Source organism: Ranitomeya variabilis, chromosome 4 (assembly GCF_051348905.1).
Source record: "Ranitomeya variabilis isolate aRanVar5 chromosome 4, aRanVar5.hap1, whole genome shotgun sequence".
Lineage (NCBI taxonomy): Eukaryota > Metazoa > Chordata > Amphibia > Anura > Dendrobatidae > Ranitomeya > Ranitomeya variabilis.
The window spans coordinates 379030205-379049632 of NC_135235.1; the positions used below are offsets into that span (position 1 = coordinate 379030205).

A 19428-nucleotide genomic window follows, 5' to 3' on the forward strand; every position below is an offset into this window, starting at 1 on the left:
TAAATTTTAGTTGCACACACCAATGTCTTTACTTATAATATTCTATAAATATTTTATTACAGATTCGTTATTATCCTTCGGGAAAACCTCATGGAAAGTTGCATGTTAAAAGTGAATTCTCAACCTCGGGTAAATGTTTTGGATCAAGATTGTCTCAGGTGGACCCCAGTCATCTCTGCTAATGCTGCTGTGTCGGAAGAAGAACAGGAGATGCAGGAGGTACTCTCACTTTTCTGGTGCTTTTCACTCATCTTAGGAAATTGGTATTTACAATAGAACATACATTGAAGTTTTCAGCAATCTATTTGGATTATTACCCCCATTAGTTATCACCTTCATCATTTGTAACAAGCAAACATAAAATAGACAACTGAGGGCAGATGTCAGGATATATCATCAGGGTTAATGTTTATCGATCCATGGACACCCAAGGACTGGCAAATCCCATGACTCTTGGCTTTTCCCAATGCTCTTGTTTGATAGCAATCAGGATAATGGTGGTGGGGGGGGGGTTGGTGCTAATCTTGGGGTGTCTTAAAACAAAACTGACTTTATTTAAATAAGCATTCCACAATACTTTCCTTTTTTCGCCATTTTATTAAAGAGAACCTGTCAGCAGGATTGTGCTCAGTAAACTACAGACACTGTCAGGTTGGCACCATTACACTGGTTAGATAATACCTGGGTTATGAAATCAGTCTTGTGGTTCTTGTGTAATCAGTGTTAGAGGTTTTCAGCTAATGATATGCCCGTGCTCACAGGCCACCCCAAAGCACAAACATGTTCCTTATCATAGAGACAGACTGTTTGTCTCTCTTATACATCAACCACTCATACGTACATATCTCTCTCTCTGTGCCTCCCTGTATCTGTCTCTCTTTGTCTCTGTCTCTGTGCTGCTGTGATTGGTGTCGCGAACGCACTCAGCTGTTGTCATGGGGTAACGGATGCACTCTGTGCTGCTGTGGTGGGGTCGCAGACGCACTCTGTGCTGCTGTGGTGGGGTTGCAGACGCACTCTGTGCTGCTGTGGCAGGGGCTGCTGACGTACTCTGTGCTGCTGTGTCGGGGGTCGCTGATGTACTCTGTAATGCTGTGTCTGGTCGCTTACGTACTATGTGCTGCTGTGTCGGGAGTCGGTGACATACTCTGTTGCAATGGTGAAGTCGCGGATGTACTCTGTGCTGCTGTGGCGGGGGTTGCTGACTTACTATGTGATGCTGTGGCAGGGGTTGGCGACATACTCTGTGATGCTGTGGCTTGGGTCGCCGACATACTCTGTGCTGCTGTGATGGAGTTAGAGATAGAGAGAGAGAATGAGAAATGAACAGGCGAGACCATTGCAAGACAAGGACTGTGTAAACTAATGGAGCAGAGCCTGTGAGAATTTTCCATTACTTCACTATTCACTCTTTTCAGTTAGCCATTAAAAGGTATCAACCACTGAGGACTCTCAAGAATTTCTTTTAGTCTTTGCCTGATGAAGAGACCTGTGTAGTCTCGAAAGCTTGCAATTTGTTACCATCTTTTCAGTTATTAAAAGGACTCTCAATTCTAAATATTTTTCTATCTACTGGCTAACACGGTGCCAAGATATATATCTTTCCTGTACCATTACTTCACAATAGCACAGGTCCTACAGGAGCCATTATGTTACTGCTGGGCGAGGTGTTTTGTAAGTTTTCATTCACAACTACTAAAGTCTCCTATACCGTAATGGAGACAAATGTTCAGAAGCATGCAAATAAAGCAATCAGCTCTGTACTGACAGACTAGCGCGCAATAAGGCCGCATTCAGACGTCTACATTTTCCATTCACGTCTTTCATGGACAGAACACATACCCATCATATGCTATGGGCTGGTTGACACCTCACGTTTTTTTACAGACCGAGCGTACATAAACTAACAAGACACGTCTGTTATTTATCTGAGTCATGGGTCTGACTCGCTTATTTTAATCAGTAGGTCTGTGAAATAAGGAACAGCACACAAGTCGTGCGTGTCGTCTGGTGAGGAGAGGACTACAAAGACAGGTGCCATACTGATAACACACAAGCCGGGGCTTGGTCTAAGCTGGCTGTAAGCTCGATCTGGTGCACTGACGAAAAGTTCTCATTTTTATTGCATGCTAGCTGAAGAGCCCAGCGTTGCCCGGGCATAGTACCTAACTGTGGTTAGTTATATCAAATTATAATGATTATATTGCACATAAAAACATTTCACATCGTATATTCAACACTACAGATTTGCAGCACAAATTAACTAAATGATTACTCAAGTATTGATAGTATTTTAAATTCAACTCATTCAAGAGCTTTTTGCTAAACAACATTTTTAGCTTTTCCTTCCGGTGCAGATATAAACAGATTTTTGACAGTTCCAGCTCTTGAACAGGCCATGTAAAGTTGATCATGAGAAACATGGAGATTGTAAATCGATCCCTATTACTTTCAAAGACTGTCCTTGAGCCTTGTTAATGGACATTGCAAATGCTTTTCTCCTTTATAGTCGCCTCCTCTGGCAGCACCTCACACTCCTCTTAAGGCCCCGTCTCACATAGCGAGATCGCTAGCGAGATCGCTGCTGAGTCACAAGTTTTGTGACGCAACAGCGACCTCAGTAGCGATCTCGCTATGTTTGACACGTACCAGCGACCCGGCCCCTGCTGTGAGATCGCTGGTCGTGTCGGAATGGCCTGGACCTTTTTTTGGTCGTTGAGGTCCCGCTGACATCGCTGAATCGGTGTGTGTGACACTGATTCAGCGATGTCTTCACTGGTAACCAGGGTAAACATCGGGTTACTAAGCGCAGGGCCACGCTTAGCAACCCGATGTTTACCCTGGTTACCATCGTAAATGTAAAAAAAAAAACAACAGTACATACTCACATTCCGGTGTTCGTCAGGTCCCTTGCCGTCCGCTTCCCGCACTGACTGACTGCCGGCCGTAAAGTGAAAGCAGATCTCAGCGGTGACGTCATCGCTCTGCTGTTACGGCCGGCGCTCAGTCAGTGCAGGAAGCGGACGCCGGGGGACGTGAAGGTGAGTATGTAGTGTTTGTTATTTTACATTTTACACTGGTAACCAGGGTAAACATCGGGTTACTAAGCGCGGCCCTGCGCTTAGTAACCCGATGTTTACCCTGGTTACCCGGGGACCTCGGCATCGTTGGTCGCTGGAGAGCGGTCTGTGTGACAGCTCTCCAGCGACCACACAGCGACAAAACAGCGACGCTGCAGCGATCGGCATCGTTGTCTGTATCGTTGCAGCATCGCTATGTGTGACGGGGCCTTTAGAAACACTTGATCCCGAGAGAAATTGCACTAATTGCAATAAAGCGCATCGTATACACAGCCTACTTCTTTTGCAGTACCACACTTTTCTCCTTTAAGCCTCGTTCACACGTTATTTGGTCTATATTTTTACCTCCGTATTTGTAAGCCAAAACTTGGAGTAAAACAATCAGAGGAAAAGTATATTAGAAACACCTCACCATTTCTGTATTTTTCTCCCACTTGTGGTTTTGGCTTATAAATACTGAGGTAAAATACTGACCGAATACTGAACGTGTGAATGTGGCCTTATGCACAGCCTCCACCTGCAGTGCCTCACTTTTCTCTGTACACAGCCTTATACTGCAGCAGCACTTCACTTCTCTCATTTTCCCATCACGCCTCTCATTTTCCCCCTCACATCTATCATTTTCCTTTCACTCCTCTCATTTTCCCCCTCACACCTGTCATTTTGACCTCACACCTGTCATTTTCCGATCACTCCACTATTTTCCCCTCACTCCTCTCATTTTCCATTCATTCCTCTCATTTTCCCCTCACTCCTCTTATTTTCACCTCACTCCTCTCTTCCCCTCGCATGTGCACAGCAACTTCCTGTTATGAGCATAGCGGTGTAATCCATGAGTCTCCTCCCTTTCCCTTGACATCATGCCTCACTAGAGCAACTCCATTCTAGACAAGACGGAGCTAGATGTGGCCTGTGCCTGTCGCTCACTGATACTCTGAAAGCAGCGGCTTTGAATATAGCTTGCAGCGGCTGCGACGTCGCAGCCGGTGAGTTGTTTTTTTTTTTTTAATTCGTTTATTAGTTCAGAATAAAACAAACATTGCACACATTTGCAAATATCATCATTAATTATACCATGGAATACAAATAGTTGCAAAATATCGTCATATCCAGAGGTTACAAAGGTAATGAAGTGTGCATGTTAAATCATTAATTCATTATAAGACAATACCTATTATACAACTTTAACAACTTTAACCATTAATAGTGAGTCGCCAAAAGAAAAACAGACTTAAATCTTGCTCTATAAGTGATGTCCCCGAAAACCACAAGCACACCTTTCTATGTAGATGTCTAGTCAGTGCAGACTATAGAGTACGATAAGAGGAATTCCATCTGCCCCATATCTTTTCAAATTTACCTGGACAACCTCTATTTTGATACATTGTTCTTTCATATGGGATAATCGAATTCACCAGATCAATCCAAACTCTAAGGGTCGGGGGGGAGCCACCCATCCATCTTAACGCCAATACCTTCCGTGCCAAAAAGAGCGTCTCTCGGAGAAAGATCCCAGTATAATGATCCCAAGTCTCCGTATCCCACACCCCGAACAAACAAGTCAATGGTTCAAGCGGGACAGGGATCGACAGTAAAGACGTTAGTAATGCCGTTACCTCTTTCCAGTAATGAAGAACTACAGGGCACCTCCAAATCATATGGATAAAATCTGCATCATGTGTATGACACCGTAAGCAGTCTGACGAGTGCAGGCGACCCATTTTAAAGAGTCGTGTCGGGGTCAAATAGGTCTGATATACGATATATAACTGGGTCATCCTATTATTGACTGAAGGAGAAACTTTAGTTGGAGATTCTAGAATATCTTCCTATTCCTCACCCAGTACATCGGGAAGAAGTTCCTCACCCACTTCCCCTTGACAGAATTGATGACAGACCCATCCCCCACGGATAGTAAATATGTATATAGAGAGGAAATGAGTCCTTGAGGGCCCTGTGAGTTGAGGATGCCTATCAAAGGTAAAGAAGAGATCGCCCGACCCGTACCTACATTTCGTATGTGCGATTGGAAATCTGACCTTAGTTGTAAATAACGGAAGAATTGAGACCTCGGGATGTTGAAATTATTCTGTAGTTGTTCAAAGGTTACAAAACCCCCCCTGGTCATGTATATCGCTCACCGAGAGAACACCACAGGAAATCCAGAAATCAGTGGATGGGTGATTTAGTAATTCTGGTAGATAACCATTATTCCACAGTGGCATTTCGGCTATGACATCCACAAATTTAATAACTCTTTTAATTTGTCTCCATACCAATCTCGCCAGTCGGAGCATAGGCAACAGACGACAAGCACTAACTTTCTCTATCTCCAAGAATCCCAATGGGCAATCAGTCCGGGCAGAATGAATTAAATGGCTCTCGGAGTTAGGTAGGGAGTTATTGGGCATCCACTTGCTTATAGCCTTAGCCTGCCAGGCAAGGTAGTACAGATAGAGGTCTGGTAGAGCCGCCCCACCCCCCTTTTTTGGTCTCTGTAGAATAGATAGTTTGAGTTTGGGCCTGGTCTTCCCCCATATAAAGGATGTGATTAAGGAGTTTAAATTTGCAAAAAATGACTTGGGTATTGGTACAGCACTATGTTGAAAGCAGTAATTAAGTTTGGGAAGCAGTATCATTTTAATTAGATTAATGCGGCCTGTAACAGAGAGGGGGAGTCTACTTCAGGTTATAAATTTAGATTTGACCAAATCCAACAGTGGATAGATGTTAAGTTGTAGGTCTAACCGCCTATATTGAGACATATGAATACCCAGATATTTGAAGTTGGAAATCACAGGTAGCGACGTGAGAGTCCTGAGACAGGGAGCCGAATTATGAGATAGAGGCATCAGGGCTGATTTATCCCAGTTTATATATAGACCGGAGAATTTACTAAATTTATCTATGGTCGCTATCACTTGTGGTAGAGTTTCTTCTATTGTATCCATAAATATTATCATGTCATCAGCATAAAGGCCAATGGTATCCACACGATCCGCAATATTTATTCCCTTGATATCCGTGGAGGATCTTATGCGTATTGCTAAAGCCTCTATCGCAAGGGCAAAGAGAGCTGGGGACAGAGGACATCCCTGACGGGTTCCCCTGTGTAAGGTAAAAGAATCAGAGGTGGAGTTATTTACAATTACATGTGCCCTGGGATTCTTATACAGCGTGTCTATCCCCCTAATAAATTTCTCTCCAAAACCGTATTTCTGCAGACACGCAGAGAGGAAAGGCCACTCGAGAGAGTCGAACGCCTTGGCCGTATCCAGCGATGCCAGCGCCCAACTATTATCCGGCTCTAGAGAGCTATATTGAATCACCGATTGGACCCGCCTGATATTGATAGAAGTACTTTTCCCAGGCATAAAGCCGGTTTGATCTGGGTGTATAAGGTCTAGTGGCCAATATTTTAGTGAAAATTTTGTAATCTACGTTTACTAGTGATATGGGACGATACGATCCACATTCCAGAGGATCCTTCCCCTCTTTTTTTAAGTACAATAATGTTTGCATCATAAAATGTTTCAGGCATGGATTCTCCCTCCCATATACTCCGAAGTACCTTCAATAAAAGTGGTGCCAGGTGACCCCGATATTTCTTATACAGCTCAATAGGAAATCCATCAGGCCCAGGGGCCTTCCCGGTGGCCATATCCATTATAGCTTGCTCCACCTCCTCCAAAGTGAACTCAGCCTCCATAAAGGCTTGCTGAGCTGGACTCAATGAGGGGAATGTTATGTCCGATAAATAGTCTACACATTCAGGAACACCAAAACCACTACCAGACCTGTATAAAAATTTATAGTAATCGTGAAAACACTGGAGGATCTCCTCAGTAGAGGATACCAATGAACCGTCAAGTGCCCGGATCTGTAGTACTGTATTAGAGGTGTTATGTTGGCGTACTAAAAAAGCCAATAGTTTACTGGCCTGGTTCCCCAATTCGAAATAGGATTGACGGGTAAAAAAACTATTTGCGTTTTGATTTTGTATCTATATGTTGGGTATATAACCTTTAGGAAGTAAGCCATGCCACCCTGTTGCCACTAGTTTGATTGGTTACATAAGCGGTCTCGGATTCCTTCAGCCGTCGCTCCATCTCGTCATCCTCTCCCGCCGTCATCCTTTTAATATAAGAAATTGTGGAAGACAGACATCCCCTTAGATATGCTTTTAGAGTATCCCAAAACAAACTAAGGTTTGAGGGGTCTGGGTGGGTAAAGATAAAGCAGTTCAGCTGATCCACCGTTCTATCGCTAGAATCTATTAGTTTCAGCCAAAAGGGATTCAATTTCCAGGGTATAGTATTATTTGACTGACCGTATTTAAGTTTAAGAATAACTGGACTATGGTCTGATATCCCCCTATTGCCATGCTCAACACTATCCACCCATAATGCCAAGTCACTAGATCCAAATATATAGTCTATACGAGATAGAGACCGTCTAGTTGACGAGTGGCAAGTGTAGTCCGTTATCTCAGGGTGACGTATTCTCCATAGGTCCAGCCATCCGCTACCACTCATAAACAGTGCCAGTTGAGAGGAGGATTGAGTAGAAGGGCCCCCAGACATCCCGTCGTCCAGTCTCAATCTATCTAAGGAACTATCCTTGACTAAGTTAAAATCTCCCATACAAATAATACTAGCATCAGGATAATTTAGGGAGAATCCCATTGCCATGCGGAGAACCGATATATTAGCTGGGGGTGGGTTATAGACGCACAGTATCACGTATTCCCACGTGTTAATAAAGGCGTGTACAAAAACAAAGTGACCTTCGGGATCTCGTCTTGCCTCCTTGGCCTCCCATCTAACACTTCTATGGATTAGCAGCAAGACCCCTCTTGAATAGCTGGTATGGAATGCGTGAAGGGACCACTGCACCCATGGCTTTTGTGTACATTTAGCTGTATCCCTGGTCAGATGTGTCTCTACAAGTGCTACAACATGGGGATGATACCGTTTAATCTGTGAAAATACCTTGATTTTTTTACGGGGAGTCTTAATACCCCGTATATTCCAAGTCATACATATAATCTCAGACCCCATACCTACACTTAAGAAAAGGAATAATATACACCATAGCTCGTGTAGAGATCAGGAACACCACGCAGAGCACAGAATTATCAATGGCGACTATCAAACATATCAAACAATCAAAACTGGTGTAAAAACCCAAACAAAACAAAGCTCGAACAGTGGAGGAGTATAATCCTACACTCCTACAGTCAAATAGAAAAGGGGATACCCTCACTGGAATCAGCGTTCGGCATTGTTGATAAGCTTAACACCTGTATGGAGAGCTCCATTTTGTGTTGCCATTGGATAAGGAAGATTGCTCAGGAGTCCGGCACATTAGACACCTTGTATGTTCGTAACCATTCGGTTACCTCCGCCGGATCTGTAAAAAACAGGGAAGAGCCTTCATGGACAACGCGGAGTCGAGCTGGGTGAAGCATGGAATAAATGATGTTTTTATCCCTGAGCCGCTTCTTAACTTCCACAAATCAAACTCGCTGTTTTTGGAGCTCCATGGAGAAATCCGGGAAAATTGATATAGTAGCGTTGTTGAATTTAATAGGGCCCTTCTGCCTCGCCAGGCGGAGTATCGCATCTCTGTCTCTGCAGTTAAGAAGACGTGCCAAAAAGGGCCGGGTGGAGCTCCAGGGGGGAGAGGCCTCGTTGGGACTCTATGGGCCCTCTCCACAGAAAATGTTGAGGAGAATCCATCTCCCAGGGAGGTTTTAAGCCAATCCTCTAGGAATTGCTCAAGTTGCTGACCCTCCGAGCGTTCCGGCAAGCCAATAATTTGAATGTTATTGTGGCGCAGTCTATTTTCCAGGTCGTCTGCTTTTTGTTTCCAGGCATTCACGGACCCGGCGGCTTTTGACAACTTAGTTTCCATAGGGGTGATGGTGTCTTCTGAGACACTCTTGTTTCAACCTCCGAGATGCGCCCTCTGATAGCTTGAATATCATGTCGCAAACGACCCACTTCAGTATGTACGTCTTCTATTTTCTCAGTAAGAGAAGATCTGGTGAGGGATATAGCCTGCATCAGTTGCTCAGACGCTTGTTTAAGAGTCAGTTCGCCCTGTTCTCCCGCCTCATTACTGTCAGAAAGACGATTTTTGCGTTGGTTCTGCGTGGGATTATTTCTGAGAGTGCGTACATTATCAGAGGCGTCTTCTCTGGCATATTTCTTTAATTTCTCAGCAGCCCCCGCTCCTTTGGAGTGCTGCATGGCGGTTAGCAGAAGGACCCTTCAGAAGGATCACACATATAGTTATAGCTGGTGTATTCCCCAATAGCTGATCCGGCAAAGTTAAATATTGGAATAGATCCTAGGGAGACCACCAGCCAGACAAGGGGATTGCCAGATATTCACAGAAGCAGCAACTCAGGATTCACTGAGGCACTACGCCCCAGAGCAGCCCACAGCCTCCACAGGCAGCACAGCAGGGAGGGAGGGGTTAGTCCCTCCAAAAGTTTATGGCACAAACAGGAGCTTGTCAGACAAGGGGAGTGCAGGGCCCAATCTTCCAGGGCACACACCGCACTAAACCTTTATTGTTGCAGTGATGTGTTCACCTTCTGGGTTATACCGCGGTCATGCTGTATAGCGCCGCTCTCCTTACTGCTGGAGAGCGCGCTGCAATGATGGCTGCCGTCTCCCCAGGCGCCGCTTGCCGCCCCAGACCCAGCACCTGTATATCAGCGTTCCACAGCGCTCCCGCTTCAGCGCAGCTGTCTGCCTCCGGTATCCGCCGGCGCTGTGTGCTGGCACACGCGCCCCAAGATGGCCGCCGCAGCCCAGGGATTTTACCGGCCTCCTGGGGTCCTAAGAGCACCGTTCCAGCCGGTGCAGTAGGAAAGTCAGGGGATTTATGGCAGGATTAGGTTCAGGATGACCGGAGCTCACCCGAGGTGCGTCCTCTCTCCTGGACTACATAGCCACGCCCCCCAGCCGGTGAGTTTTGCAGGGTGGCTTTCGAGGTGAATGTGTCTCCGCCCGTATGCACTAACAACGTGGGCCATGTGGACGGGGCTTTGCGTGTGGAGTGAGTGTGGCTATGCGGAGTGGGTGGGGCTATGTGGAGTGGACGTGGCTTGATACACATGTATGCACACACACATACACTCAGCTTTATATATGTAGATGGGAAAATTATAACCGCCATTTGAGTGAGGCCTTAATGATTGTGTGCTGGGTCTTGTCTTGCCCCACAGGTGTGAACTTGGTGTGCAACTCCTTCCTGTCAGTCAGCTTTCACCTTCCTGACCAGCCCCATTTGTTAAGCCCGTCATGTTACTTTGTGGTAATGATTTTTGAATTCAGAATCCCACAAAATCTCTGTGAGGCCTCGCTCATACTAGTGTATAAATAATCGGTCAAATTGTCATCCAGGAGAGTAGGACGATTCCCCCCGTCATCCATCCTTGTGCTGTCCGTATACAATCCATTTTTTTCCTCAGCTATTACTCTTTTAAAGGACCATTTATAGTTTCCTGTGTGCAGAATTGTAATGTATCAAATGTGATACTGATTGTCCGTATATCATCCATTTTTTTTCGCACACCCATCCAATTTCTGACTTCACTCTCAGCATGCTGTGATTTTTTTTTTCTCATGCTGATTACAGCTGAGAAAAAATACACTGCCTCATTGAGTAACATTGGCCTGAGTGCAATCTGATTTTTTTTTTTATCATATTGCACTTGTCCGAGTTATACACAAGTGTGAGCGAGCCATGATTCTGATATTTTCCAGCAAGTTTTCAAAACCTTTTTTTCTTTTTTTTTTTTTTTAAGGGACCAAATCTGTTTTGAGGGGCCTATATATTAGGGGCCCCCATAAGTTACCTGATTTTTCTAAACTGCAGTTAAATTAATTAAATGTATCCAAGATGTACATGAGGTCTAGCTCAAAATATTTAACCCCTCCCGCTGCAGCTAGTTTTAGCTTTGCTCAGCAGGTCTGATTTTTCAAAGCTGATGTGTCAGTGATTCCCTTGCCAATGATCTGTTTTTCATGACTTTTCTGTTTTTTTTTGCTTTGTTAGTGGTCAGGGCCGTATTTGCCACTAGGCACGTGAGGGCACGTGCCTAGGGCGGGGACAATGCAGGGGGCGGCACCTGAGCAAGGTTTTTTTTTTTAATAAAAGCTGGGTCACCTCCCGACTGACACCCCCCCCCCCCTCGCCCCACCCCAAGGCCGCGTGGTACCGCTCATTAAGGTCATGAATATGCGCATATTCGTGACCTTAATGAGCGCTATCACATGACCGCTCACGCAGGAAGAAGGTGCTGTGCCAGGAGTCGGGACAGAGCCAGAGGGATGTCGGCGCGGCCGTGCGGTGAGGAACAGGTACGTATGAGGGACGGGGGGACAGGGGAGGGGGGATGAAGGAGGATGGTAAACCGCGCCATTCAAGATGGGAGCGGGGGGTGGGGTGGAGAGATGAGCCATGCATACAGGGGGGGGGGGGAAATATGAGCCATGCATACGGGGGGGAATATGAGCCATGCATACGGGGGGGGGAAATATGGGCCATGCATACGGGGGGGTGAAATATGAGCCATGCATACAGGAGGGGGAATATGAGCCATGCATACAGGAGGGGGAATATGAGCCATGCATACAGGAGGCGCAATATGAGCCATGCATACACGGGGGAATAGGAGCCATGCATACAGGAGGGGGGGTCATTATACAGTATTAAGCATCATGTCGGATCATTATACAGTATGGAGAACTGTGTGGCTATTATACAGTATTGAGCATCATGTGTGGCCGTTATACTGTATGGAGCATCATGTGTGGCCAATGGCCATTATACAGTATGGAGCATCATGTGTGGCCAATGGCCATTATACAGTATGGAGCATCATGTGTGGCTTTTATACAGTATGGAGCATCATGTGTGGCCATTATACAGTATTGAGCATCATGTGGGATCATTATACAGTATGGAGAACTGTGTGTGGTCATTATACAGTATGGAGCACTATGTGTGGCCATTATAATAATAATAATAATAATAATCTTTATTTATATAGCGCCGACATATTCCGCAGCGCTTTACAGTTTAACAGTTTCAAACACAACAGTCATAGGTAACAATGTTAACAATACAGTAATAAAGCAAAATAAGACAAAATAAGACGACCCTGCTCGTGAGAGCTTACAATCTACAATGAGGTGGGGAGATACAAAGTACAGGTGTGTATTTACAATGATAAAGACAATGACAATGACATTATACAGTATGGAGCACTATGTGTGGCCATTATACATTATGGAGCATCATGTGTGGCCATTATACACTATGGAGCATCATGTGTGGCCATTATACAGTATGGAGAACTGTGTGTGGCCATTATACAGTATGGAGCATCATGTGTGGTGGCCGTTAGACAGTATTGAGCATCATGTGTGGCCATTATACAGTATTGAGCATCATGTGGTCCATTATACAGTATGGAGCATCATGTGTGGCCATTATACAGTATTGAGCATCATGTGTGGCCATTATACAGTATGGAGCACTGTGGCCATATTTTTTTTGTTTATAATTATTGTATATAAAACAGTGTGATCAGCAGTGCTAAATGGGTGTGGTTGGGACGTGGATATGGGTGTGACTAGTTGTGAAATGAGTGTGGTCAGAGGCGTGGCCTAAAATTTGCCGCGGCGCACTATGCGCGCCACAAACTTTATACCTCCTTCCCTTCTTCAAAAGTTGGGAGGTATGGTACCACATTTGCCAGATCATGGAAAGTGCCGCAAATCCCATAGGGAATGAATGAGGCCAAACGCAGTGTTGCCGTAAGTGATCCGTTACGCAGCAGATGCAGAAAAACTGCCCGATCTGCTCCAAAGGCGACTTTCACATCAGCGATTCTTGCCAAAGTCACTGCCGATAGTGTCATACTCACCAAAGGGGGAGGCAGCACTAAAAGTGCCTAGGGTAGCAGAAACTCTAAATACGGCCGTTAGTGGTATATTTAAGCCGCTATGATTGACTATTGTTTACGAAAGTTTAGAAAAATTAGCTATTTTCAGACTTTGATTTTTATGTCCTTAAATGAGATAGACTTAGTACACAATGTAGTTAATAAATAATACTTACCACATGTCTACTTTCCGTCATCATTTTTTAAACATCCTTATATTTTGCTATGATGACAAAAATTTATCAGCAATTATTATTTTGTTTAAGGAAATCTAGAAACTTATTTTACGGGCCACTAGCTTTTAAAACGACTGTGAGTTTTCTGACGTGTAAGGCCACATGCACACATTGATTGTTTGGTGAGTTGTTCACCTCAGTATTTGTAAACCAAAACCAGGAGCCAGCAGAAAAGTATAATAGAAACACATCACCACTTCTGCATTTATCACCCACTCCTGGTTTTGGCTTACAAATACTGAGGTAAAAAACTCACCAGTCACCAATAACTCAACTGTACACGTGGTCTTAGCCTGCCCAACAACACCCTATTTTAAAAATGCCACCCCTCAAAGAGGTTCAAAAATTAATTCTGGAAGTTTAACCGCTCAGGTGCTTCAGAGGAATGAAAACAGATTGGTATGAAAAAGATTTTAAAAAAATACATTTTTACACTTAAATGTTGCTTTAATTTGCATTTCTTTCATTTTCACCAGGGGCAAAATGAGAAAATGAATCTGACAATTTACACAATTTCTCCCAAATATGACAATACCCAATATGTGGTGGAAAATGTCTGCTTGAGCGTACTCCAGAGCTCGGAAGCGAAGTGCCATTTGTTATTTGGATCGCAAATTTGGCTACAATAGTCCTGGTGCTAGAACAGCAGAAACCCCCCATGATTGCCCCATTTTGAAAACCAGAACCTGTAAAGAATTAATTTACAGATTTAGTGAACATTTTGAACCCACAGGTGCTACATACAATTTTAAAACATCGGCGCAAGACCGTGAAAAAATATACATATTTTTTTCACTAAAATGTTGCTTCATCCTCAAATTTTTCATTTTCTCGAGGAGTAATTGGAGACTCCACAATTTGTGCTGCAGTTTCTCTCAAACCTGGCAGTGTCTCTTGCGTGGACTGAAACTACTATTTGGGCACATAGAGAGGAAGGAGCACTATTTGTCTTTTGTAGTGCAGATGCCATGTCATATGTGCACAACCCTTGAGATGCCAAAATGGCAGACCACACCACAACTTCTGTTTGGGTTCGCAGTGCTGCTCAGGGGGGGAAAGAGCTCTTCCACTTTTACAGCCCAGATTTTTCTAGAATAGTTTGTACTTTAAAAAGAGCACTTACAGAAGAAGCATGTCAAACCGGCATTGGGGTGGAGGGACACAGTGCCTGGGACCCCAGAGGCATTGAATTGATTGATTTCAGGTAACTTTACCCATTTACATTGTTACATTTTGATGCAGCTAGGAGGTAAATATGAACCTGTGGAACTACATAGCTTAGTATTGAGGGTAGGAATATATACTGTATCTTTTTACTGTAAGCACTTGCACCTTTATTTGTTCTTTACCCTTCGATACGTTGGATCCTCACATCACTTTTTAAGTTCCTCCAAGGTTATTATTATTATTATTATTATTCTATTTTCTCATTAAATTTATAACATTGAGATTTTCTGCATGATTCTCTTCTTTTCCTGGGATTATATACCTAATTCCTGGGTCATGATTAATTATATGCTTAGCAAAGTTTTATGCATTTACAGAGGATATTGTGACTATATTTATGATTATTTCTCAGGAAAAAAATACTCGTCTATTGAACTTTCATCTATACTGCTGCCAGTACTCCTCACTATTCTCCTTCCTTCACCTTCCAGCAGGGGCATCAGGTGACCACTGTAGAGAATCAGCGGCAACTGGCTACAGCAGTTTTGATTTGTCAGAGCCAGAAGAAACAGTCTCCAAGCTCTTTCTTCCAGCTTTGACAGAAAGTGACTTTGCTTGCAGTCAGTAGCCACTGATTGGCTGCAGTGGTCACCCGAAACCCTGTGCTAAATGAGTGTATAGCAGCAAGGTAAATATACAGGTCTCCAAATTTAAAAACTAACCTTTAGTAGATCCCACTAAAATACCGTTGGGTATAAATATCCAGTCGGTCTATGAAAAAACAAATAGCAAAAATAACAACACACCAAAGATAAATCAAACCGTTTTAAAATTCCACATAGCACCCCTCCTTTCAAAGCAAGTGGATGTCTGTCACAATAGCTTCAAGATTGTGCTCTATCATAGACAAAAGGCCCAAAGGCCAAACAACACCTTGTAGCTCACAGGCCACAGAAATACCTCTATTTTATAGAAATAGTAAATAACAGAACGATCTCACCTAGCGTTACTGTTTTTTCTTTCTTTAGAGAAGCATCCATAGGGCTCAAAGAATGTCCGTGAATTCCGGGGGAGGCTTTTTAAAAAACATCCATACAGTACCCCGATCCATACAGTACCATACAGTACCCTCGCTCATAGTAGAGGAGTTATGGATACCGCGCCTCTATCCCCTATAACATTATGAAAGGCTTGTCTCCCCTGATGAACAGAGCCAAGGGAAACGCGTCGGGAGCCACACTTCTGTGGATGTTATAATCAGGGCCCTCTATCTGTCCTAAGGATCGGGGTACTGTATGGATGTTTTTTAAAAAGCCTCCCCCGAAATTCACGGACATTCTTTGAGCCCTATAGATGCTTCTCTAAAGAAAGAAAAAACAGTAACGCTGGGTGAGATCGTTCTGTTTTTTACTATTTCTATAAAATAGAGGTATTTCTGTGGCCTGTGAGCTACAAGGTGTTGTTTGGCCTTTGGGCCTTTTGTCTATGATAGAGCACAATCTTGAAGCTATTGTGACAGACATCCACTTGCTTTGAAAGGAGGGGTGCTATGTGGAATTTTAAAACGGTTTGATTTATCTTTGGTGTGTTGTTTTTTTTGCTATTTGTTTTTTCATAGACTGACTGGATATTTATACCCAACGGTATTTTAGTGGGATCTATTAAAGGTTAATTTTTAAATTTTGAGACCTGTATATTTACCTTGCTGCTATACACTGATTTTTGATTGGTAAAGACTTATTTTGAGTATACCTCTGCTAAATGAGACAGTACAGAGGTACAGTCCAAGTGCTACAGATTTTTTCTCTCTCAATCGATATAGCTGTATGATGGCTTGTTTTTTGTAGGATGAATATTTTTACTGACACCTTTTTCAGGAACATATAATTTATTAACTTGTATTAATATCTTTGAAGGGTGTGGGAAACGTAGTTCAGACACCATTTTTTTTACTTTTTTTTTCTCATTCTATATTCAATTTCGTAATGATTCAGCAGTACCATATATGACTCTTAATTTTTTTACTGTTTAATTTTGTTTTATATCTTTAGCTCCTTAACCCCTTTATGCCATGGTCATTTTCCGTTCCCTTTTCCAAGAGCCATAATGTTTTTATATTTCCATCAATATAGCCGTATGAGGGCTTGTTTTTTGCTGTACGAGTTGTACTTTTGAATGGCACCATTAATTTTACCATGTAGTATACTGGCAAAAGGGAAAATAATTCCAAGTGCGGTGAAATTGCAAAGAAAAGTGCAATTCCACAATCTCTTTTATTTTTTTTATTTATGGCGCTGACTATATGGTAAAACTGACCTGCTATTATGATTCCCCAGGTCAGTACGAGTATGCAGATACCAAACATGTATATTTTTTATTTAAGTGGTCAAAAAAAAATCTGAAATTTGTATGAAAAAATCTTTTTGTGAGACCTGTAGCGTTTCCATTTTTTTGGGATCTGGGGCTGGTTTATGGCTTGTTTTTTTGTGCCCTAAGCTGACATTTTATTGATACCATTTTGGGGTACATATGTAGTTTGATCGCCTGTTATTGCATTTTATTGCAATGTTGGCGTCAGCCAAAAAACATTCTATACATTATGTGCCTCGGACATACGAGCCTCCATATCTAACTTTATTGTTGATCACGAAAATGATGATAATGCCAGGGCTGTGGAGTCTGAGCCCATTTTGGTGGAGTTGGAGTCGGTATAAAATGGACCGACTCCTAAAATATATAATAAATTGAGTGCGGTAGTTCAATGCAGTTTGTGGGGAATATTTTTTTCATAAGAATTTGGGAAAGTTATGAAATGTCCTATAAATGTTTGTCCTATTCCTGATCTAAGGTCTAGACTTTTAGCTGAGATGAAACTGTGCTGCAGATAATGTTCATAATTAGTAGCGAAGCTCCTCTACAGATAAGGGGAAAAAATAAACACTCAGAGAAGGAAAGCCTGCATTCATCTCAGAATTTCTGGTGTGAACAGGAAAGCAGGATTAAAGAAGGTAAGTACTTCCTAAAGCATATCTAAACTTTCAATAAACTGTGCATAAATCAATAGGTCCAGTATATGTTGTCTCTGTATTCTTGATGTTTTAGTTTGTTTTTCCTCTTAGCTCAGGTTTGGAGAAATTAGCTGCTCTGATGACTTATATACACTATACATAGAATATAAGGGGAAAAAATGTTTTCTAACATCTCAAATTCGGAAATACAGTAACAGGTTCGATGAGGACATGTATATTTGTGTGTGTGTTCTGGAATGTGATTCAGCACAGATATTACTACAGAAGAACAGCAAAATGATTCTTTACAATTAGATGATCTTGTTGAAGTGGCTTCACACCTCTTTCCTCTTGAGCACATGCACTGTGTTGTGCACACGCTGCAGCTGGCAATAAGAGATAGTCTGCAAGAGGGACATGCTGGAACTCTGATTAACAAAGTGATGAAATTGGCTGTTGCTGCCAGAACCCCTAAAATTGATTCCATCTTGAAGAGACTTGCTGGAAAAGGGGCAATTGTGGATCAAGCCACTCGGTGGGGCAGCACCTATTTAATGATTGAGCAATTGCTTGAGCTGAAACCCTTCCTTGTAAATATAGCCAAACCTCAGGTAACACTGCATGAAGGTCAATGGACACAGGTGGCTGAATTGAAGGAATTGCTTCATCGCCCATTTACAGTGACTGAAAAGTTACAAGCTGAGGATTTAACTCCTGGCAATTTTATAAAGAAGTGAAATAAATTTTGTTTTGCCTGTCCCAAAGAGGAGGTTTAATTGCAGATGGCACTGCTGCTTCAATGAAATGGAGAGAGACACTGCTATTAGAAAATAAAATTCTTCTGCCCGCTGTTTATGTGGACCCAAGTCATCATATGTTGCTGGATGATCTACAGCTTGCTAAAGGAAAAGATGCTCTGACTGAGGTAGAAGTTAGGATGTGTGGGCTACAGGACGGCCAAGAGCAAGAGTACTCAGGTCCTGCCAGTGCTGCTGCTGCCGTTTCTTCATCCTCATCAGATGAGGAGTTTGATTTCGACAAGTATTTAGATGACATGGAGCAGGCAAAGCGTTGCTGCAGGGAAAAAGATTCCACTCCCTAGAAAACAGATTGACCATATTTCAGCTAAATTTTTCACTTGCTCTCAAAGAAGTAGAAGAGTTCAATCGTTCATCAAAACTGACTGTGCACGAGGCAATTCCTCTATTCCCTGAAATTGTTAGAGATGTTGCCCATGTGGTTACTGCTTTTCCACCAACCCAAGTTAGTGTAGAGAGGTTGTTCTCTAGCCTAAAAAAAAAAGGTCATATTTGAGGTAATCTACAATGGAGGATCTGATGGAGGCGATACTGTTACGTGTTACGGAACCACTCAGCACCCAAAATATGTTGTGCAGTTATATGTATGAATAATAGGTTCCATGTGAGATGCATCAGCCCACAGGCTGCGCCCCTGGGCAGAGGGGATAAGATATCCCCCTTCTGTCCTCCCCCCACCTTTGTAATTCCCACAGTAAATATCGGCAGGCTCCGGCCCTTTGCGGCTATTGTAATGTAGGTTTGGCCTGCTGCTTTTCTATTGGCCTGCCCTCTGTATCTGTGTAATATATTTTGGGTCCTGTGAATAAAGTGTTGTGAGACTGGAAATACGTGGAGAAGCAGTCAGCTTTTATATGCTCTCATGTAATCAAGGAATTCCAGTCCGCGTCCTACATTCAGACTCCAGCCAAAGCAAAGTGGTCATCATGAAACACGGGGTGGTACTGAAAGAGGTTCCCCAGCTTGGTATACCCCGTTACACTGGTGGCAGACAGCGGGATGTGATACCCCTTATACAGGAGGAAAGGAATGAATGGAAAACAACTACCAGAAGTTAAAGAGGACTACATTAAAAGATCTGGTGGAAGCCCAAGGGTTAATTGCCAGCAACAAAACAAAAGCAGATTTGATAGCAGCCATCATGGAACACGA

The 19428-nt window shown here is 43.1% G+C and overlaps 1 protein-coding gene across 1 annotated transcript in view; it reads left to right on the forward strand.

The window, feature by feature from the left end:
• KAT6B (lysine acetyltransferase 6B) overlaps positions 1-19428 on the forward strand; it is a 318128-nt gene that overhangs the window by 214471 nt on the left and 84229 nt on the right. Inside the window, exon 14 of the mRNA XM_077250789.1 lies at positions 63-219. Within this exon, the coding sequence (XP_077106904.1) occupies positions 63-219 (157 nt within the window). The remainder of the gene's footprint in view (positions 1-62; positions 220-19428) is intronic.